The sequence below is a fragment of the Meles meles genome, chromosome 13, assembly GCF_922984935.1.
Source record: "Meles meles chromosome 13, mMelMel3.1 paternal haplotype, whole genome shotgun sequence".
NCBI lineage: Eukaryota > Metazoa > Chordata > Mammalia > Carnivora > Mustelidae > Meles > Meles meles.
In genome coordinates this window covers 30,488,736-30,511,189 of record NC_060078.1, presented here as the reverse complement: position 1 = coordinate 30,511,189, position 22,454 = coordinate 30,488,736, and the positions used below count along the sequence as shown (strand labels likewise).

Genomic DNA, 22,454 nt, shown 5'->3' with positions numbered 1-22,454 from the left:
CAAACCCCAGTCTGAGATGAAGGTGTTAGTACTTTGGGCTTACAAAGCAAGTAACCCTCAGCCCCATTCCTCACCCCAAGGGATGGTACCAGAGAAAATGGGCCTTCCAATATGGGGTTTCCAATCAGGAGCAAGGCTAGCCTAGGGAACCATTACTTCCTCATGCTGGGCCTCTACCCTGCAGTGAAAATCTGGCCCCTAGAGCTGCCCTGGCAGGGTTGGCAGGTGGCTGAGTTCTTGGCATGGGTAGGGAGGTTTTAAGCAGAAATACTTCCAGGGATGGGAAGTCCAGGATTTGGTAAGGCGAGCTCAGTTGGCTGGAGAGGAAAGACTGCAAGTTCTGAGTCCCACCCGGCCCCAAGAGAAGCAAAGCAAGGGCTAGTGAGTCGTCTCCCTCCAGGCCATGGGGGACAGTGATAGAACAAGACCTTGATAATCAAGTTCAATTGTAACTGTAGGACTCCCTTTTGTACAGCACTAATCTCATCTACATGTCACTATCTTCCCATATAACTAACGCTAAAAACAATCCAGCGAGGTGTGGGGCAGGGTGCCAGTTACCCATTTTATAGATGGGAAAATGGAGGTGTAAGGGGCTTAAGAGATTGGTCACGGATGACACATGGAGAGAAGGGGTGAAGCCAGAAACACAGCCCCTGCCTTCTGACTCCCGGTCTTCCCTTATCTTCAAGGGGCAGGCAAAGAATCCCAGAATCAGAATCAGGGGCCTGGAGACCATCAGGCCCAGCAGTTTATAATCCTGACTACAAACTAGAATCACCTGGGGAGCTTAGCGTACTTCTCTAGACTGGCAAGTCACTTAACAGCCCTGAGGTCCCAAACAAGGAAGTGACTTGCCTAAGATCTCCCAGTGAGTCAAAAAGAGAACAAGACTGGAATCTGGATCTCTTGCCCACCAGGCAAGGTTGTATCCATAGAGGCGTCAAATGGAAAGTGAAAGCTGTTATCAGACAGATCTAGCTATTCCTGCTAACAGAATAGATCCAGCGAGGGGCTGAAGAGGAGAATATAGTGTGCATATGTTTCAGGAGGGATGAGAGCCAGAGATCTCCCCTCCATTCCCTGGACAAGCCTGCCCTGTGGCTAGTGGGGGCAGGAGACGAGTCTAGAGTGGCAAGTCTGGAGCTGACCCATAGAAATATGTTCTCATTTCTAGGTGCGGGTCCAGCCTAGTCTGAAATCTTCATAAAGGAATCAGTCTCTCGTGACAGCTTACCAGGAGGGCTCAGCTTCCCAGTCAATAATAATAATAACAATAATAATAACAACAACAATAATGGCTCACACTTCGTAAGCTCCTCACTGGTCCTGGTGCTGAGCACTGTACTTGGTCTACTTCATTCAATCTCCACACCCACCCTTAAAGTTGAATATAATTACTGTTTCTATTTGCAAATGAAGAAACTATGGCCTAGAGAGTTTAAATAACTTCCTCAAGATCACTCAGCGAGAAAGTGGCAGCGGCAGGATTCGAAGCCTAGTTCTCGGCCAACCACCAACACCCAGCCGCCCAGCAATACACAAGAAGTGAAGCTCAGCGGCTGCGGAAGTTACCCTGCATCCAGGAGCTGCTGGAGACCTCCCCAGACGGGACCTGGTGGAACCCTCCCAACGACTCCGCGGACAAGGCACGCCCATCCTCCTTCCACCGTGGAGGAAACCGAGGCACGGTAGGGAAGCATCTCGCTCCGGGACGTCCGCAACAGCTAGTGGGAGTCCAGGTTTCCCCGCCCAATCCGGACCACAAAGCCAGACCACTTCTTCCCCACAAGCTGACGCGGAGGCAAACTCCGTAACACCCGGCGGGCGGGTGGGCAGGCGGGCGCGCTCCACACGGTAACCATGGCCTAGCGCACCAGCCAATACACAGCAGACGCGGAAAACCAACGCTCTGGGCAGGTGCACACAGGTGAGCCACGGAGCGCTCCTTCGTGGTTGTCAACGCGTCGTCAACGCTCCGGACCCATCTGCTGCTGAAATTCAGGCTGAGCCTGGGCGCCAGAATTTCCTGCTTCCCAGGGAGAGTGGGACGAGGAACCAGGCGTGCACTCCCCGCGCCCTCTTTGGAGCAGTCAAGTCTAGACCCTACCCGGGTACGGCGTGGGGGCGGTCCAGGGAGTGTCGGCACCACACCCCTCATCTCAGGGTCTCCCTCGGCCACTCACCCAGAACACCGTGGAGTAGACGACCAGCGAGAACTTGAGCCAGAGGTAGGAGAGGCGCGCGCAGTAGCGCACCTGCTCGGAGTCCCCGCGGGGCATCCTGGGCACTCTCCGCAGGGCTCCGGGGCTCCCGGGCTAGGTCCCTCGCCTACAGCAGCCCCACCTGCGGCTGCCAGCCGGGCCGCGCGCCCCGCCACCCGCGCGCGCTCCGGGACTGACATGGGCTGGCTGCAATCACAGCCCCCGCCGGGACTAGTCCGCCCAGCGGCCAATGGACGCGAGGCCGCGGCCCAGCCTCTGGAAGAGGGCGGGCAGGGGGCGGAGCCGTGGTCCGGGACCCGCTGTAGGCGTAGGGAGGGGAGGGGGCGAGGGTTATGCAAAAGAAGTCCGTTGCGGCTTTGGAGACGCCTGTGCTTCGGCCGCCGAGTGGGGAGTAGGATAGTGTGCACAAAGGCGCGCGGGGGAGAAAGCCGGCCCACCTAATCGGGGGTACGTAGAAATGCGTGCTTTCCACTCTTGGCAAAAGGGAAGACTGGAAAGGGGGCAGGAATTAACAACGGCTAAGGGGCTAAAAAGTGTGCAAATGAATGTGCAAGCCGGAACGGAATAAGGAGGTGGAGCTGCTCGGCCTGAGGGGATGGAGGACCCACTTTCGTTAGGAAGGTGTGACAAACCAGAGTGGGGCTAAGGGGTCCCCTTGGAGGTGGGGCCACGAGTTTCTTTTGTCACAGATCCCCAACTAACCTTTTTCCAAGTCTCCGGGAACCCCCTTCTCTGAGGCCGGTGAAGATCCCAACCCTGCCCACCCACACCCCAGGGCATCCTCCTCTGGGAAGCCCTCCCACCACGCATCCTCAGGCCAGGTCAGTGGCCCTGGCCCTTGCTGCACACACTCAGCCCAGGTCTGACCCAGCCTCTCCTCTCCTAGCGAGCGTTTCCTCTGCCTGGGGTCAGAGTCTGTCTTCCATTGGCCCATCTTGACTCAGCCTGGGGTTTGGGAGTCCGGCAATCGTTCGCGGCATTCAGTTATTAAATGTGTGGCCCAGAGGTCGATATCAAGGCAATGCTGGGGGCATTGGGGTCCCTGGTGGTGACTGCAGGAATGGCACCCCGGTCCAAGTCCCCTGCCCTGGACTGCCAAGCCTCCCATATACACACACTCCCAGAGTGAGACAGACCTCTAGACAGACCAGGCCCACTCCAGCCCCCAGGGCTCTGCCCTAGAAGAAAGTAAAGTTGGGATATGGAGTGCTGGAGAGTAAGAATCTCCTTGCCCCCTTCAAGGTCCTTCTAGCTAGACTAAGAATCAAAGTGACATGAGACAGATTAACGGGAGGAGATCAAATTTAATAGAATACATATGAGGACTCCAGATAGATGTGAAAATTCCGAAGACAGGCAAAACGAAGTTCATGAGTCATTCTGAACTAAGGAGAAAAGGTTAGGGGTCTGGGACTTCAAAGAAGAAATGCAATTCACAGGAAGATGAGAAAGAGTAAATGTTTGATAAGCAAATATTTACTGGGCCCCCACCGCAGGAACGATGGAACATAGAGGACTTGGCTCAAACAAGCCTTGCTAGGTTCCTCCCTTTTTACATACCTAATTTTATCATTATTACTATTATTATTATTATTATTTAGAGAGATGGAAAGAGACAGAGGGAGAAGAGAAGAGTAAATCTTAAGCAGGTTTCATGCCCAGCGTGGAGCCTGATGAGGGACTCGATCTCACAACCCTGTGATCATGACCCAAGCCGAAATCAAGAGTCGGGAGCTCAACTGACTGAGCCACCCAGGTGCCCCTACCTTGCCTACTTTGTATCATAATGTGATTATCTGTGTCTTCCTGGAGCAGATTCTCCATCTAAATTCTTTTCAGGTGGTTGAGGGGGGAGGTTAAGAGCTTTTCCTGAATCTGCTGGGCTTTGATGGTTCTCAGTTCAAAATAACCTTCATGCCAAAGTGGTCCATCTTGGGGCAGCCTGCCCGTGGCCCCTGCCGCTGGAAGGCAATGCTTTGCCAGAGAAGTAAAGGGAATTCAGTCTCCCGGTACAAACGGAGCGAGTCCTGAACGGGTGTTTGTGTTGGGCAGGGGCACAGAACCAGGGACCGCTGCACACTGAAAAGGGTAGCCAAGGGCCACAAAAACATCCTACTAATGTGTTAAAAGTTGTCCTTTGAGGAGGAGGACACCAAGTCTTTACCCTTCTTTGGGGGACTAGCTTCCCTCCCCTAGCCCTGCAGAGCTCACCTTACACCCTTTCTTTGAGGTACTGTCTCATCCCCCTGCTCCCCCAGGGGCCGTCCATCTCCCTCTCCCTGGCGGAGAGCCTAGCCAAGGAGGTTTTCTTTCCAGTTGCCCTTGGCCTTTGTTTTGGCCTCTAGCTAGCTGCACCTCCTCTTCTATTTCAGGTTTTCCCTGGTGACAAACCCAACTGGAGCAGCCCCTCTGGGCTCTCCCTGAGCCCTTGTAAGTAGTGCCCCAAGGGAAGAGGCTGGGACAGCCATGCGGGGAGCCTGGATTTCTTTGGGACTAGCACACCATTCCCCGGGCTCCTGGGCACCTTTGTTGCCCCCCCACCCCTAACCTGACCCCAAGTACTGTGGGCTGCCCCCAGCCACATCTGCAAACATTGAGACCTCAGAAGAAGTGACCCCTTATTTTTAATTTTTCCTTCTTTTTGCCAGGAGCTCTGGGCTGGGGCTTAGCCACCTAGGGCCAATCCTGGTTTTGCCATGAACTTTTAGAGAAACTGTTAGAATGTACGGTATAGATAGTGTGTCTACAGGTGTGAGTGCAAACTTGGCTGCCATTTTCAACCACCTAGTGTGTTTCAAATGGATGCCAAGGGGCGCCTGGGTGGCTCAGTCGGCTGAGCGTCTGCCTCTTGGTTTCTGCTCAGGTTGTGATCGTGAGATGGAGCCCCACAGCAGGCTCTACATTCAGCACAGAGTCCGCTTGTCCCTCCCCCTCCCCCGGTTTGCTTACACTTTCTCTCTCTCTCAAATAAATAAGTAAAGATTTTTAAATCTTAAAAAACAAAACAAAACAAAAAAACCCCAGGGGCACCTGGGTGGCTCAGTGGGTTAAAGCCTCTGCCTTCAGCTCAGGTCATGATCCCAGGATCCTGGGATCGAGCCCCGCATCAGGCTCTCTGCTCAGCAGGGAGCCTGCTTCCCCCTCTCTCTCTGCCTGCCTCTGCCTATTTGTGATCTCTGTCTGTGAAATAAATAAATAAAATCTTAAAAACAAAACAAAAACAAAAAATAAAATGAAAAATAAATGGACGCTGATATCCAGACCCCACCCTACCTCAACGAAGTCAGATAATACCAGGGATCGGTATTATCTTAAATGTCCCAAGTAATTTCTAAAGTGCAGCCAGGACAGTCTCACCCATCTAGAGGTAATCATGCGGGGGAGGGGGTCATTTCCTCGGAGAGGTCACACTCCAGAGGTCACCCGGCTAGCCAGTGGTGTGCTGGTGAAAGTTTAATGACTGCCCCTCCATTGGTGGGGAGTGGATGGGAGGGCTCCTGCTGCTGATCTCCAGAGTGGGAATACTTCCACCTGTGGTCCCTGGGCATTAAGAGACATAATCGCTCCCCACACCTCTGCACCCCTCCCTCTCTCTGTCCACCACTACAGCTCTACTGATTACCCCAGAGAACCCTACCCATAATGACAGAGTGCATCCCTGAAATTCGTGGCTCATCATTAGCATAACAAGTTTTTTTTTAATTCCAGATATTTTATTTTTTTTTATAAACATATAATGTATTATTAGCCCCAGGGGTACAGGTCTGTGAATCGCTAGGTTTACACACTTCACAGCACTCACCATAGCACATACCGTCCCCAATGTCCATAACCCCACCAATAACAAGTATTTTTTTAAGCATTTTATTTATTAATTTGACAGAGAGAAGGAGAGCACACAAGCAGGAGAACAGCAGAGGGAGAGGGAGAAGCAGGCTCCCCACGGAGCAGAGAGCCTGATGCAGGGCTCGATTCCAGGACCTTGGTATCATATACTTACGATATGCAGACGCTTAACCGACTGAGCCAGCCGGGTGCCCCAGCGTAATAGGCATTAGAAATGCACCCTCCTGGGGTGAAATCAGTAGTATTCAAGATATGCAGATTATCTAAAGTGAGACACACACACCCGGTTCTTGTTCAGAGGAAAAGAATTTCACTTGAGGATGATGGGTGGGGCTAAATTCTTGAAGATCCCATGTTCCGAGGTACCTGGTTGCCTGACGTGGGGAGCAGTCTCAGTCTCTAGAAGGTTGCGGCTTCCCGGATCAGACCCTTCGGGCAAGGCAGTAGAGCGCCTAAAAGCAGAGAGCAGAGCCTTCCCTGACTTTACAGAACAGATTGTCGGAACCAGTTTTGTAGCTACTTGCCAATAAATGTTTGTCTTATAGATATGTTTATGGATGTCACAATTTGTTCTGAGATCCGTCTTCATGATAACCCGGCAGGCCGATTGTGGGAGGAGATAACCAGCTGCCGCTCTTAGCGGCCACTGCGGCTTATGAGAAAGAACCCAAGGCCATGCAGGACCGACTTGGCTTGCAGAAGTTTGCCTTCCCACCCTGGGCAAATGACTGTGCCTCTGGTTCCCCATCTGGGAAACCGTGAGGTTCAACACTTTCTCCTCTAGCTCTAACAACCTTAGCGATTGCCCTCATGGTCAGATTGGTGAGCAAATGTAGACTGAGCTTCTCCTGTGAATCAGGCCCTGCCCCAGGCCCTGCCCCTGTCCCTAAGCAAGACAGCCTGCTGTCTTCTGTTGGGGACAGAGTTGTGGGGACATCGGGGACAAGCAAGCAGGCTTCCTGCTCAGCAGGGGACCTGCTTCTCCCTCTCCCTTTGCTGCTCCCCCTGCCTATGCTCTCCTGCTTTCTCCCTGTCAAACAAATAAATAAAATCTTAAAAAAAATAAATAAAGTGGCACCTGGGTGGCTCAGTGGGTTAAGCTGCTGCCTTCGGCTCAGGTCATGATCTCAGGGTCCTGGGATCAAGCCCCGTGTCGGGCTCTCTGCTCGGCAGGGAGCCTAGCCTGCTTCCCTCCTCTCTCTCTGCCTGCCTCTCTGCCTACTTGTGATCTCTGTCTGTCAAATGAATAAATAAAATCTTTTTAAAAATATATAAATAAATATATAGAGAGAGCATAAGCATGAGTGGGGGGAGGGGCAGAGGGAGAGGGAGAAGCAAACTCCTCACTGAGCCCTCAGCGGGGCTCCACCCCAGGACCTCCTGAGATCATGACCTGCGTGGAAGTCAGACCCCTAACCCAATGAGCCACCCAGGGCCCTGAGTCAAATATTCTTAAAAACACGAACTCAGGGCACCCTTGGTGGCTCAGTTGGTTAAGCAACTGCCTTCAGCTCAAGTCATGATCCTAGAATCCCGGGATCGAGTCCCACATCGGGCTCCCAGCTCCACGGGGAGTCTGCTTCTCCCTCTGACCTTGCCTTTCATGCTCTATCTCTCTCTCAAATAAATAAATGAATTTTTTTTAAAAAAAGCACAAACTCAAATACCCATCTCTTTCTTTCTCTCTTGTCCTTCCATTCTTGTCCCAAAGTGCTGTACTTTCCAGTCTATATGTTTATTCTCAAGAGGGACTCAGTGGTCCTCGGGTTTTCCTTGACTGTTTTCGGTGCTACCCGCTGGCTCAGACTTTAGAAGACTCAGACTTCTCTGTCCCATTTGAAGCCTGGTGTCTCCACTTATCCTCTATCAATTATTTGTTTCGCATCAGGCGCTGAGCTATGGGCTTTCACGTACTCAGAGCTAAAGTCCTCAAACTCCGTGGGATCTGATCTGATAGATCCCACTTTACAAAGGAGGCACAGAAGTTCAGAGAAGCAAACTGACTATTCTCCATTAGGAAGTTCAAGTGTTTTTTGACTCAGCAAGCAGTGCGCCTTCTACATGAATGGAATTATCCCCCAGCTATGCTAGGGTGAAATGAGTTCACTGGTTGGCTTGAAAAGCAACTGGGAACAATACACTCAGCTCAGATACTGACAGTTTGATACTGGTTAGAGTGGAAAATAGAGTTAGTGTACGTTTCTGCAAAATAGTAGTTCCATGAGATTTTAAGCACTTTGTAAAGAAGGATCTATCAAGGAAGTCTGGGATGCTGCAGACATCAGAGACTTTACCGTGGGAACAGAGGAGGCTGAGAGGGGTATGCAGCCTTTCTCAGCTGTTCCTGATTGCATGACTCAGTTTCCCCTAGACACTAGCTGTAACATCTCAGAGAACCAGGATCCTTCAGAATATACTTTGGGAAATGCTGTCCTGTGGGACTGGTTCCTAATTCTTTTAAAGTGGGAAGTGACCTCCTCAAAGTTAAGAGGAAAATCAGAAACAGATTGTTTTGTGCTTGACCTTGCGAAATTATACAACTTCCTTTGCTGTGATTGTCAGACAACCAGCTCTGTTTGTGATCAGACCTCTTAGGGCCCTGCATGGGGTGAGGGACATGTATTTAATGGCCTTGGGGACCAGGTGAATTCCGGACAAGAGCCTCCTAGGAAAGCCAGATGCTCATGCTCAGAGGGGCTTGGGCCAGTCCAGCCGTTTTCACATTTTTTTATATCCCCTGAAGAGCTGCCTCCTTCTGTCCCCCAGGAAGGCCGACTGCCCCCAGACCCCCACTTCTTCACATCCCACAGCCTCTCTCCTACCCTTGGCTGCTGGACACCTTCTTTCAGCAGCATTCCCAGACTGCTTCCAAGGCCTTCAAAAGCTGCAGGGGACTCAGAAACCTCCTGCTGGGCAGAGGGAACCAAACCACCTGTCCTCAAGGCCCCCTTCAGTCCCAAAGGCCCACTGTGCTCTGCCCCTCCCCACCCTTCCTTCTAGAGACAGGATCCCGGACCAGTTATGCAAACGTTTCCTCCCACAGAGGTCAGCCCAGGCCCTCCTTCCTGCTGTCCCCTGTTGTCCCCACGGCAGGGCTGCTCCTGACCGGCCAGCTGGAGCTGACATCCTCAGGGGCAGCTGTGGGAGGGTACACGAGAAGCAGGGGGGCTGGGGGAGAGATGTTAGCCGGTTAGGCTAGGGCATAGGAAATTCTGACTGAATGATGGCGCATCCAGGGAGGCCTGTGCACACTTTGGAAGTGATGTGGAAAGGCTTAAGCGTGGTGGGACCGGCTCCTCGGACTCTGAGGCTCTGTCTGTTTGGGGGTGGGGTGGGGCCTGGGTCAGGTTCTTCAACGCAGCTTTCCCGGCTTCTGTTCCCCATGATGGGAGGCAGAAGAGAGCAGTGGTGTCCCAGGAGGGCAGGGCCTATGGAGGAAGGACTGTCAGCCTTCAGAAGGGGCATCTCTGGAGTCCAAAGGGGCGTGGCCCCAGCCCGAACCCAGAGAACCAAGCTGGAGGACCCGGGACCTGGCAAGTGGGTGGGTCCTGCAGGGGATGGTCGATACAGGCTGGCATCCCAGGAGCCTTCTGGCGAGGGAGCAGGCTCTGACCACACACTTATGGATAGATGCCCGACTGAAGGGCAGCCCAGGGGAGCATTTATCATTGGGGTGGGGAGTGCCTGTGTGAACCAGAAGGCCTGTCTCATGACAGGATTTGCAAGGGGAGGTAGGGGTGTGGGGGGGCGGGTGGAGGAAGCAAGATACCCAAAGGTAAGTTCAATATGATCATAGCTTTTCCCCAGTATGTACCGCCCCTCAAGGTGCAGTGGGTCCCACCCTTATGAGAAGGGGCCTCAGTTTTAAGAAGAGGGTAGGAGGGCTTCTCCTGAATTGCGAGACCAGCAAGGGTCCAGTCTTTTCCTATACAGCTTGGCTTCCCAGCCGGGGACCCCGGGCATATCTGCATGGCCTTTGGGACGTCATTCCTCTGCAAGTGACAGGCTACATGTCCCTGAAGATGGTGTGAGGCGCACTGCCCGCAGCTCTCCCAGCGGCCCCAGTGGATGGCCCTGGTGAGCCTCCGCTCCAGCCGCGCACCTGCAGCCAGGCCCCGGCCCTCCCATCTGGCTCCCTGGGAACCTGGGATAGGATCTTGCCCCTGGTCCAGCCCGGGGCACTGACGGTGAGAGGGCTTTCTTTCTTCCTGATCTCTCGCTCTCTGCATCCCTCCGTGGGAAAACCGAATGCCCCGGCAAGATCTGTTTCCTTTCTCTGTCCCTTCTTTCTGGGATCATCAACCATCCTGAGGGGAGTTTCAGGGCCTATGGTGGGTTCAGTCGGAAAACCAGGACAGTCCCTAGAAGCCATAACCGTTTGCCTAGAACGGAGCGGTTTCCTGGGGTGCGGAATTCAGGTACTAACACCAGAAAAGTCCTGTGCAAAAGCAGAACAAGTTGGTCCCCCTGCTTCTTTCCAGCCTTCCCAGCACCTCATAGGAGTTCAGAGTGGGAAGAGCCAGGATAGGCCCAGGAGGGAAGACCCGTGGGACCAGTGGAAGGAACTCCTTCAAGGGAGCCCTGGGTGGAAGTGTAGACCTCTGGGGCATGTGGACAGTGAGCTGGGGGCCCAGAAGCGGCACAGGGGGTAGGAAATATTTGAGTCAGAATCAGACTATGGGGTAGGTCCCATGCCAGCCCCGCCATGCGCAAGCCAACGCAGAACGAAGACCTGGAAATGTGAGTGACCCTCCCGGGGCCCCTCGTCGTATGCCCTAGTAGGAATGAGATAAGAAAAAGGTTAGGACATTTTCCCCAGGGAAATATATTCCCCTGTTTGGGGGGAGTGATTAGCAACAAAGCAGAACCGCGGTTCTGGAAGTGCCAGAGCTGGGAGGCTCTCGGGGCATCACCGTGTCCAACCCTTTTGTGAACAGACAGAAACTCAGCTGCAGGAGGGTTTGCGCCCAGCTCATGGCCCTGTAGTTCATGCCTTGGGCTCTTGCCTACATGTGGGCTCTTTTGCACAATAAAATGTCTTTTAAAAAAGACAAATGTTCTCTTATTTTAATTTGCATTTCCCTGGTAATTAGTAAGGTTGAGTGTATTTTTGTATGTTGATTAGCCATTTGTGGCTTTATAAATTTCCTGTTTTTCTCCTCTGCACATTTTCCAATTAAGTAATAGCTTCTTTGTGGAAGGCTGACAGGCTGAGAAAATGCCGTTCCCACCCTCCCCTCCCCACAGCAAGGGCCCTTCGAGCTCAGACGACTCCAGGCTGGTCTCCCTGTGCTTGGACGGGGGAAGGGGCTTCAAGCTGGCTGCCAGCAGGGGTTGGCCCTGTTGGGGTTCAGCCAAGCATTCTGGGAAGGCGGCCTGGGAACACTGGCTGATGGGGTGTTGGGCCAAGCCTGCATGAGTCACGGGGAGTGGCCGGGTGCCCAGGCAGCTCGGCCACATTGGAGCTCCACCTGTCAGTCGAGAGGGCGGGGCAGTGGCTCCCAGAAGCCTGGGTGCTGCTGGGGGAGGGGAGCCTCCGAGGAACCCCGCTCTTGGGGCAGTCTGAGGGTGCCAGGAATGGGATCCGGGGGACACAGAAGTGGGGTCTTAGACTTACTCCATCAGCTATCGAAGAAGAGATAGAAGGCTTCGGCACTCAGAAAACATCTCTGTGTCTGCAGGTCTGTGCCGAGGAAGGTCCTGCTGTGGGTGGCTGCTGTGGGGTCCCCAGTTTCTAGTTTACGAAGTGCTTTCACCCACATATGAGAGCCCTGGCCACTTCCAGACTTGGCTGGATGTCACTCTCTCTCCCTCCTTCCCAGGCTGTTGGCACCACGAGGCAGGGACTGTCCTACCACCAGCACCTGGGGGAGTGGCGCACACAGGGTGGGGTGGGGACTGCTCATGGGACATGGAGGCCACCAGTCAGCTATCCCCTTGGCCACGTGGACTGACTCAGCTTGTGCCCCATTTCAGACTGCAACATCCCGTCCGTCCCCAGGCTTCCACCAGAAATCCAATCACCTGGGGATTCGATGACAAACTTGTGGGGTCCTGTGACCCCTTTCTCCCAACTTCCTATGTTTTCCCTCAGGTCATTTCAACTTCCTCTTTCCTGTTTTCTGAGTAATTCAGCTCAGCTGCCGCACCTACTGTCTGTCTGTCTGTCCTACCCACATCCCCCTCGCTCTGCGCTGAGAGAACAAAAGGCCTTCCATTTGCAATGTGCATTTTCTGTCCCATACATATGTTGACCAAACGGTTGGTTTCTTCTCTCCCCTGGTGGTCAGAATAGCATGATGTGGGACACAAGACTGGACGGCCTCATGAGAAGACCGTCTCAGAGAGCATCCCCAAAGTCACACACACTCGCAGCCCGTGAGGAGCAGCGCAGGGACTGGAACCCGGGCTGCCTTCTGCCTCCTCCTCCTCCATCACTGCATCAGCTTCCTTCCCTCCAGCCAGCGGGGATGTGCTCACTCTCCACCTGAGCACGAGGCCCGGAGAATTTCACAGGGACTGCAGAAAAACCAGTCTAGTCTGGGCTCCTGGGGGGTCAGGTGAGAGGGGATGGGGAGAGACCCCTGGCAGCTTAGATAACCGTTCACTGTACCCCTAGAGCATCGTAAATGCCATGGGGGCCTGGTAATTAAAGTCAGCTCGGGGTGGAGGGTGTCTCTTCCCTCTTCTGTAAAGAATCTAATCCTCCTAGGTCACCTGGGTGGCTCAGTGGGTTAAGCATCTGTCTTCAACCCAGGTCATGACCCCAGGGTCCTGGGATCGAGTCCCACATCGGGCCCCCTGCTCAGTGGGGATCCTGCCTCCCCCCCTTCCCACTGCCTGCTGCTCCCTCCGCTTGTGCTCTCTCTTTCTGTCTAATAAATAAATAAAAATCTTAAAACAAAAAAGAATCTAATCCCCCTTTACAAATATTTACCTTCTTGTGAAGTCAAATCACTACCCTGCAGAACGTCCTCCAATTCAGCAGAGCTCACACACCTTAAAATTCTCCCCAGAGATGTGTCTTACACGCTAGCGCAGTGTGGCTATAAAACCCACGACTGAGCAAAAGTTGCACGAAACACACCCACCCTCAGGGTGGATGCATTCTTACATTTTCTCCGTCATCCCTTTGTTTCCACACGAATCATAATCCACTGCTGCAAATCGCTACTCTAATTCAAAGTGCACTTGAGGGGCGCCTCGGTGGCTCAGTGGGTTAAGCCGCTGCCTTCGGCTCAGGTCATGATCTCAGGGTCCTGGGATCGAGTCCCACATCGGGCTCTCTGCTCCGCGGGGAGCCTGCTTCCTCCTCTCTCTCTGCCTGCCTCTCTGTCTACTTGTGATCTCTGTCTGTCAAATAAATAAAATCTTAAAAAAAAAAAGAAAAAAGAAAAAAAAAACAAAGTGCACTTGATCTTGGGGTCCTGCGTTCAGGCTCCGAGGGCTCCCCGCTGGGCACAGAACCTACTTAAAAAACATGAAACAAAGGACAGACAGAATGCCGTCCGAGAAACACTACTAGGCCCGCTGCAGCAGACAGAAGAACCACGCCTGGACGGGCAACACTTGTTCATGCAGGAAGTATCCAGACATGAAGCAAAAGCAAAGCCTTTAGAAACTGGGCTCCAGTGAACACAATATCAAGGTTGCTTGACTGAGCACTGACTGCACCGATCCCTTACCACCCCCGCCTGCTCACTCACTCCGGGCAACAACGAGGAAGCCTGGAGGGGACACCTGAAGGAGGACCTGAGGCCACAGAGAGCCCTGTACCTCCAAGGGCAAGGACAGGTACGGGGCGTCCACTCCCAGTAATATCAATGTGACCTACAGGACCGAAAGCATGAAATAAGACCTGGTACTTCATTATGTAACTGAAAATCTGTGTAAAAGCTACAAGACACCAAATAATATTACACATTTACAGTATGTATAACACAGGATATATATCCAATATTATATACATAACATATAAAATATACAAATATATAAATATAAAATATAATATTGGATATATATTCTGTGTTATATATAACAATATAATATATATTTATATATATTATTTTATATATATATATACAATATTAAGGTAAAAATTCCTAGGCCTACAGACAGATTTAAGAAAATGTTATAGTTGGACATTTTAATATACTTTCTAAAAAAACTTGGATCTAGTAAGCAAATAATAATTCATAATACAGGGGATTAAGTACTACAATCGACATGCTCAATTTAATAGGTATACTTAGAATTTTTTTTTAAGATTTTATTTATTTATTTGACAGAGAGAGATCACAAGTAGGCAGAGAGGCAGGCATAGGGAGTGGGAAGCAGGCTCCCCGCTGAGCAGAGAGCCCAATGCGGGGCTCGATCCCAGAACCCTGAGACCATGACCTGAGCCGAAGGCAGGGGCTTAATCCACTGAGCCACCCAGGTGCCCCTATGCTTAGAATTTTTAACATCAGAAATAAAGAACATACATCCTTTTCCTACGCCCCTGGAAAGCTTACCAAATTAGCTGTGTATTTAGTTGCAGTGGAAACTAATAAATTATACACAAAACCGAGAGTTTGCTAACAACATATGCTGGTCACAGGCCAATGAAACTAGAAATCATTGAGATTGACCCCCCAATTCCCTCAACTATCTGAAAATTATGAAACATTTTTCTAACATAATTTGTAGATCAATGAGAAAATTGTAATTAAAATAACATTTCCTAGGGCGCCTGGGAGGCTCAGTGGGTTAAGCTGCTGCCTTCGGCTCAGGTCATGATCTCAGGGTCCTGGGATCGAGTCCCGCATCGGGCTCTCTGCTCAGCAGGGAGCCTGCGTCCCTCTCTCTCTCTCTCTGCCTGTCTCTCTATCTACTTGTGATCTCTCTCTCTGTCAAATAAATAAATAAAATCTTTTAAAAAAAATAAAAAAATAAAAAAATAAAATAACATTTCCTAGAAAATAATGAAATAAATCCCCAAAAATCTATGCATTATAATAAAGATGTACACAAAGGAAACATTGACCTCAAATTATTTTTTATATAAAACAGAGACTAAAAATGTATGAGTTCCTTCTAAATTTTAAAAAATCAGGGGAAAAAAAGATCAAACATATTCCCTCCCTCAAAAAAAGCAAGAGGGTGGGAGGCACCTGGCTGGCTCAGCCAGTATAGAGCATGGGATTCTTGATCTCAAGGTTGCGAGTTTGAGCCCCGTGTTGGGCATAGAGTTTACTTAGGAAAAAAAAAAAAGGTAAGAGTTTAATAACTTAAACTTACAAATCAAGAAATACTGTTACTATGTTATGAAGACATGGACATCAATTCCGGAAAACTAGCTCAAAGAATTGAAATCAGTTGCCTCTGGGGACAGGAATTGGGTTAGGGAAGTACTGTAGGGAATCACTTTTTATTGTTTTTAAGTTTTATGGTATTGACTTCTTAAACTATATAAATTTAATATTTGGATAAAAATTTAATTTAAAAGGTGCCTGGGTGGCTCAGTCGGTTAAGCCTCTGACCTTGGCTCAGGTCATGATCTCAAGGTCCTGGAATCGAGCCCCGTACCTGGCTTCTCGCTCAAAAGGGAGTTTGCTTCTTCCTCTCAATTTGCCCCTCCCCCTGCTCGTGCTTGTGTGCTCACTCTTTCTCTCTCTAATAAAAAATAAATGAATAAATATATTTTTAAAATTAAATTTAAAAATTACTTAAAGAGTGAAGGGAAAGTGAACCTGGGAACTTCGACCCATCCTGATACAGTGGAAACAACATGGATAGCCAGACAGGACTGAGTTTAAATTTTGCCTCTCCTGCTTACCTGTAATAAGATCCTGGGCAGTGCATTTCATCTTTAGGTCAGGATTTCTTCCTTTGTAAAATGGGCACAGACTTATACATCACTATGCGAGGGGACAAGGATGAGCCTCCACCTCGTGGACTAGATTAGAAGTCCCCTCCCATACCCTTCCCTGGCACAGGCAGGACCCCCAGGCACAGATCCTTGCAGATGAACTCAGCCATCGGCTCCCTGGTTTCATATTTAGTTAAAATTGTTATTTAGGGGGCACCTGGGTGACTTAATCGATTAAGTGTCCAACTCTTGCTTTCGGCTCAGGTCGTGATCTCAGGTTCATGAGATCAAACCCCTGCTGGGACTCTGTGCTCAGCATGGCATCTGCTTGGGTTTCTCTCTCCCTCTCCCTCTGCTCCACCCATCCTCTCTCTCTCTCTGTCTCTCAAATAAATAAATAAATCTTTTTAAAAAAACATTGTTGTTTTGGTTTGAGTCTTCCATAAGCCACAGAATTTGGGATATTTTCCAGAGTCTCAAGGCCCTTGGGCAGATATTAGCCACAGTTTCTATTTTCAAACAGAAAATGGGTTTAAAAAAAAAAATGGCTTTCAGGGTATTAAGAACAGATGTCTTTACATCTACATCTACTTTTGAAGAGAAAATCTATTTCTTTATGCTTCAAACACTGTAAACAGACTAACTGCAGAAATAAAAACCTGGGACAAAATTCAAAATCCTAAGAATAATAAAACCTACCCCTTGTGTTGGTGTAAAGATTCCTCCCACTCCTGGTTCCACAGCTCGTGGAGCAGAAGGAGGTGTGGAAGGAGGGGAAGGCAGGCATCTGAAAAAGCAGAAACAATACAGTGTGGTAAGCATCCAGATCCATCCAGGAGGAGCAGTTGCCTGGATCTGAATGTGTTCCGGGAAGGCTTCCAGGAGGTGGCGATGTTCAAAGGAGGCCTGCCACATTTCGTGGAAGTGGCCCAGATGAAAGCATGTGGAGGAGGGTCTCCATACAAGAGTTGTCCCTAAACTTGGTGCAAACTCAAACCACCTGGGGACATTTCAAAAGCACTGGTGCCTGGCTCCCACCCCCATACATCCTGCCTTAATTGGGCTGCGGGATGACAGGGCATCAGGAGTTTCCCGAGCTGCCCAGGTGATTGTAATGTGCAGCAAATTGTGGGAACCACTGGCTTGCACAAGGGTGAGACCCTGTGAGTCTCTCTAAATTGAATGGCGAACCGGAGGACGCCAGACAATGGAGTGGAAAGAAGCAGACGGGTCAGGATCTGGGGTATATTGTACACAGGAGTGGTGATAGCGGGGAGAGAGTGAGGGTGGAAAAGCAGGTCAGGTCCAGGTTTCAGACCAAGGTAACCAGGTAGATGTGGCTCATTTTCTGAAATGCAGACACAGGAGAAAGGGGTATGCCCAGAAAGGCCTGCTGCTTGGAGGTGGTGCGTGCTTATTACAAGGAAGTTTGGCTCAATAAATAGTACCCCTGGCTGTGGTCAAGGTCACCCTCATCCTCATCCTGATGTGATTGATTCAGAGGCTGCCTAAAGCCCTCGTGGCCACAGAGAGTAAAGCAGTTATGTCTCCCTCTAGTGTCGGCATCTGTGTACTACAAGTACTCAGGCAGCAGCCGCCACAACAGCGCGGGGTGGGGGGTGCGGCGGGGGAAGGGGGAGGGGGTGAGACAGCCTGGGCCTAGGGAGGAGCAGAGGGTAGAAGTAGGAGCTCGGATTCTGCTCTTAATGCTCAGGCCAGGATTTCCCACGGGAGCCCCATGCTTGGCCCAGCTGTGAGTCAAGTTCTCCTTTGGACGAGCTGCTGTCTCTCAGAAGTGCTCTCGTCATTGGAGGAAGCCCTGGACAGAGGAAAGGGCTTGGGACAGGGAGTCTGGAGGCCCCGGTCCAAGGCACGGCTCTGCTCATCCTGGCTGTCTGACCTCAGAAAAGTGCCTTGCTTAGGCACCAGCATCCTTATCCAGACTAGGTGCTTTGGAGGACTAAGATTGTGTGTGTTGATGACCACACTGTGGGCAAGACTAATATTTTCCATCCAGAGAAGAGACAAGGGGCCAGCCAAGTGCCTGTGGGGAGCAGAGAGCAAGTGCCCCGGAAGGCTTCCTAGAGGTGGTGGCATTCCATCCAGACCTGAAAGGAATTAATAGATGGTGTCCACGGCAAGACACCCACCCTTGGGACATTCAGGAGAAACATACCACGTGGTAAGACAAGAAAGGGTATGGGCTCCGGAGTCAGATCAGTCTTTCACTGTTGGCTCCCCTGACTACGTGATCTCGGACAAATTATTTAACCTTTCTGAGCATACAGTCCCCTCTATGGAATGGGGATACAATAAAATAGCAACAACAAATGCTTAGTTAGTTCTATGTGCCGGGTACTATTCTACATATTTGCATGTATTAACTGATTTAATCCTCACAATACTCCTATGAGGTAGTACAACGAACTACCATTCCACAGATGAGGAAGATGAGGCACGGAGAGGTTGTACGACTTATTCAATCCCTCGGCGCATGGGTGGTACCCATCTCTGCATGGTCTATACTGAGACAGGTGAACTCCTTGGCAGGGCCCAGTCTCCAGGGTGGGCCAGTGTCAAGGAGGGAATTTCACAAAACAGGAAGCAACATTCTCCGGCAAGCATCAAGAACAGTACAGGATATTTGTGATCGTACCACGATACCCCATGCTCCCCGGGACTTTCCAGATGGGACCGTGCAGGCAAGGAACATGATATTTGAAGCTCTTGCAGCCATCTTGCAGGCATGAGGCCAAGGCCAAGAAAAATAAAAATTCCCCAAGAGTGGGGAACCTGGGTGGCTCAGTTTGTGGAGTGTCCAACTCTCGATTTCAGCTCAGGTCATGATCTCTGGGTCATGGGATCCAGCCCTGCATCGTGCTCGGCTCTCAGTGGGGAATCTGCTGGAATGCTCTCTCTCCTTCTCCTTCTGCTTCTCCCACCTCTAAAAATAAGTAAAAAAATCTTTTTAAAAAAATTTCCAAAGAGCTTTGAAATCATTAGGCTATTTAATAAGAGATCACTTACCTCTGGACTTCCAGTTATGTGATAAAAATAAGCCCCCATTTGTTTAATCACTATTACTTACAGTAAAAAGTATTCCTAATATTTTATCCAAGGTATTTCAATGTGTTCATTCACTTGTACAATCACTCATGTATTTAATCAGCAAATACTATTGAGCATATGCTATGTGCTAATTACAATAGAAGGTAGGGAACTATGTCTATGATCAAGACGGATATAATTCCTGGCCTCATGGATTTTTCAGCTTTGCAGGGAAAACGCACTTTGAACAAGTATGGTGGGTTGGGATGTTAACAAGAAGGAAAGTCAGGAAAGCTGTCAGAGTATAGGACAAAGAGAGCTAGGCTGGGTGAGCATCCAAGAAGTTCTTGAAGGCTAATCTATCATTTAGGGCTAAGGGCTATGCCAGAGCCCAAAGGATAGTGCCTCAAATAAGAGAAGTTTTTGGTTTTGTTTTCTTTGTCTTTTTCACATAACGGTCCTGGGCTTTGCCACCTCCAATATGGGGCTCTCCTCTCCGGACTCAGGATGGCAGCTCCTGCCCTTGTCATCCCCAGACAGCAGGAAGGGGAGAGTGGAAGCGAAGGGCAATCAGCTCCCTCTTTAAAGATGGCGTCCTACGTGCTGAGGTTGTGGGTACATACTCGCATATGGACCCTGCCCACATCCCATGGCCAGATCTTAATCGTGTGACCACATCTAGCTTGGAAGAGAGGTTTGGAAATGTAGTCATTTGCTGGGCACCCAGCATTTGCTGGGCAGCCAGGACCTCGGGGAGGTCCTGTTGCTGGAAGGAACAAGGGGGACGTGGTCCTGAAGGAAGGGTAGCAGTGGCACCTGGGAAAGGAGTGGGGTGATTTCCTTTTACCCTGAGAGCAATAGGGGGCCATAAAAGGGTTTCCAACGGGAGGAGTATGGTCAGATTTGTGTTTTTAAAAGATCGCTGGGGTGGAAGACGGAGTGAAGGGGGCCAGCAGGTAAGACCGTATACAATGAGGAGGTTAGTGTCGAAACTCTAAAGATAACGGTGACCCGGGCCCAGTGGGGATGGACACAGGGCATGTGGATCCAGGCACATATTTGACCAGTTGGAAAAAAAGTTTATAACAAAGTATGACAAAGACTGTATGGGATTCCAGCGTGAGTTGAACACACATGACATCTGTATTCATCCCTGCTTTCTGTTGGTCAGGGATCTTCAGAATCCCTCAGCCTCGTGACGTCATTTCTGCAAAACTAAATGCGAGTAACCCCAGCTGATACCCTGCGGGCCAGTCAGCTGTCATTTCTAGGAGAGCCAACCGTGTCACAGGGTCAGGCTATGCTCCCCAGTGCTGGAGGGAGTCAGGACATGTTGCAACACTGAGAGCCCAAACCAGGAGGGCCCAAGCCCGCCTGTCGCAGAATCAGGCGTGCTGTGAATAAATGTGTTTCATGAAAAGGGTGCCTGGAGGGCTCAATCGGATGAGAGTCTGACTCTCGAGTTTGAGTGAAGCCCCACATCAGGCTCTAGGCTCAGCAGGGAGTCTGCCCTTCTCCCCCTCCCTCCGCGCCTCATGCACGCTCTCTCTCTCTCTCCAAAATAGATAAATAAATCTTTAAAACTAAACAAAACAAAAACACGGCCCTTTGGCCCCAAGAGCACATGCTGGTGTCTCTCTCCCCAACAAAGTAGCCCTTGAGGGATGCTTGAGGGACCAGTAGGGTGACTTTTCAGACAACATGTCCCGGAAAGGACATTCAAGGCTCTCCCCAGCGGCCTCCACTCTTCCTCTCCCGCCTCATCTCTGGAGCCGGAGATGGATGTTCCCATCATCTTCATTTGGAAACTTAGCTTTAGTGTTTCTTACCTTTCTCTGCCACACTTGAAGGCTGAATGACAATATGGTTTTCACTTCCTAGGAAGAGCTGAAGGCTAGAGTCTCCGGGCCCTTGGAGAAAGCAGGATGGTCTCTTCGATGGCTGGTGCTCCGGGCTTTACCAAAGTTGCCGTGGAAGAGTGAGATGCATGGTGAGGTTTGGAGGGAGAGACTGCATGCTTACAGAGGCAGAACTTCCTGAAGAGGACGGGGAGGAGGGAGGACTGTGGGGCCAGGAGAAGTGAGCCTTCCATCCCTGTCCCTGGCGGGGCCCCAGGAGGGGTGACCCAGTGTGGGGAGGTGGGGCGCAAGGATGGGTCACTGCGACCTGATCCCCAGTAAGCCCCAAATTCTCAAGTCGCAGGTGTGTCTCAGAAGTGACAGTCCCTGCTATCAAGGACCCTGCAGAAACAAGGAGAGGCCTCTCCAGAGTGACATGTGTGCGTAAATGGCCAAAAATGGTCACACCCCAGATGCCCTGGCACTATACACAGCCCCAGGGTAAGGGGGACGGGGGACCCAGAAGAAGTAAAATTGGATTTCCCTGCCAGAGAGGTTTTAGAGAATGAGAGAGTGAGGAAATGGGACCTTTCTGGCACCCCTGGCTGTGTGAACTGAGATTTAGGCTTAATCTATGTCCTAGTCCTTTCTGTCGAACCCTCGACTCCAGCCAGGCCAGTCTGACCTTTCCATCCAAATGGGGGTTCATTCCATGTCCCCACCTTCATTACTTCCAAGGACCACTCAAGGGGCAGCACTCCCTCACTCCCCGCACCCCCCCAAAGTCCTCTCCCTCCCTTTTCTGAAGCTTAAAGTTCATGGTGTCACCCACTTAACAGATGGGTAGGGTGAGTTATCTGGTTCCACTGGGACTTGGCTCCCCAGGTTGGCCAGGAGCTTCATGGAGGTAGAGACATGACCCTTTCTCCTAACCATCGGCTGATCATTGGTGAGCCCCTGCCCGATCAAGGGACCTCTACCAGCCTCTCCTCACCTCATCCCTGCTCCCACACTTGCCGCCACACGTGCCAACACCCCATCTGTAAGACCCAGGCTCCCTCTGGGATGATCCTGCTGTCCCACCAGCAGGTGGGTGTTGCGATGTCCCCTCCTAGGACGAGCCTTGCCTACTTCCTCCTCCGCCTGCCATAGATGGGCAGATTTTGCTGGAGCCTGACGTTGACAGATGGCCCCGTTTTGTGTTAAGAGCCTCTGATCTCTGTGTACGCCAGGACCAGGGCAGATGTAAACACTGGCAGGCTGTCTTCCCCAGCTAGATAAACTTTGGGCTTTCAGGACAAGGCACTGCCCCAGCACATTCACGGTGTTTAAAAAAGGTGTCAGCCCCAGCTCACGGTCTTGGCACAGGCCGGCTTTCCCTTTCCCAGCGAAGTCCCAGATTCCGGGCCACCAACGAGCAGGCCAGGGAGCACCGGGTACACAGATCCTCTCCCGCAGGGGCCAGCCTGGGCCCCTCTGCTTTCTGGACGAAGGGTAGCTCTCCATGAAGAATAAGTCCTATGAAGACCCCAATGTCCTCCCAAATCCCCACTGAGCTATGAAGACATGTTCTTTCCTTTTGAAGTTTAGATCTTATGAAAATAAGAATGTTACTCCCTTCACCCCCAACACAGTGATATTTTAAAC

The 22,454-nt window shown here is 50.9% G+C and overlaps 1 protein-coding gene across 2 annotated transcripts in view; it reads right to left on the bottom strand.

Annotated features, from left to right (window-relative positions):
• Positions 1-2,430, bottom strand: part of TSPAN15 (tetraspanin 15) — a 50,039-nt gene extending 47,609 nt beyond the window's left edge. The window contains exon 1 of one of the 2 annotated variants that reach the window (XM_046026667.1): positions 2,187-2,430. In XM_046026667.1, coding sequence (XP_045882623.1) covers positions 2,187-2,282 — 96 coding nt within the window. In that variant the 5' untranslated portion in view covers positions 2,283-2,430. The remainder of the gene's footprint in view (positions 1-2,186) is intronic. The other variant, XM_046026666.1, reaches the window with a different exon arrangement.
• Between the last annotated feature and the right edge of the window lie 20,024 nt (positions 2,431-22,454).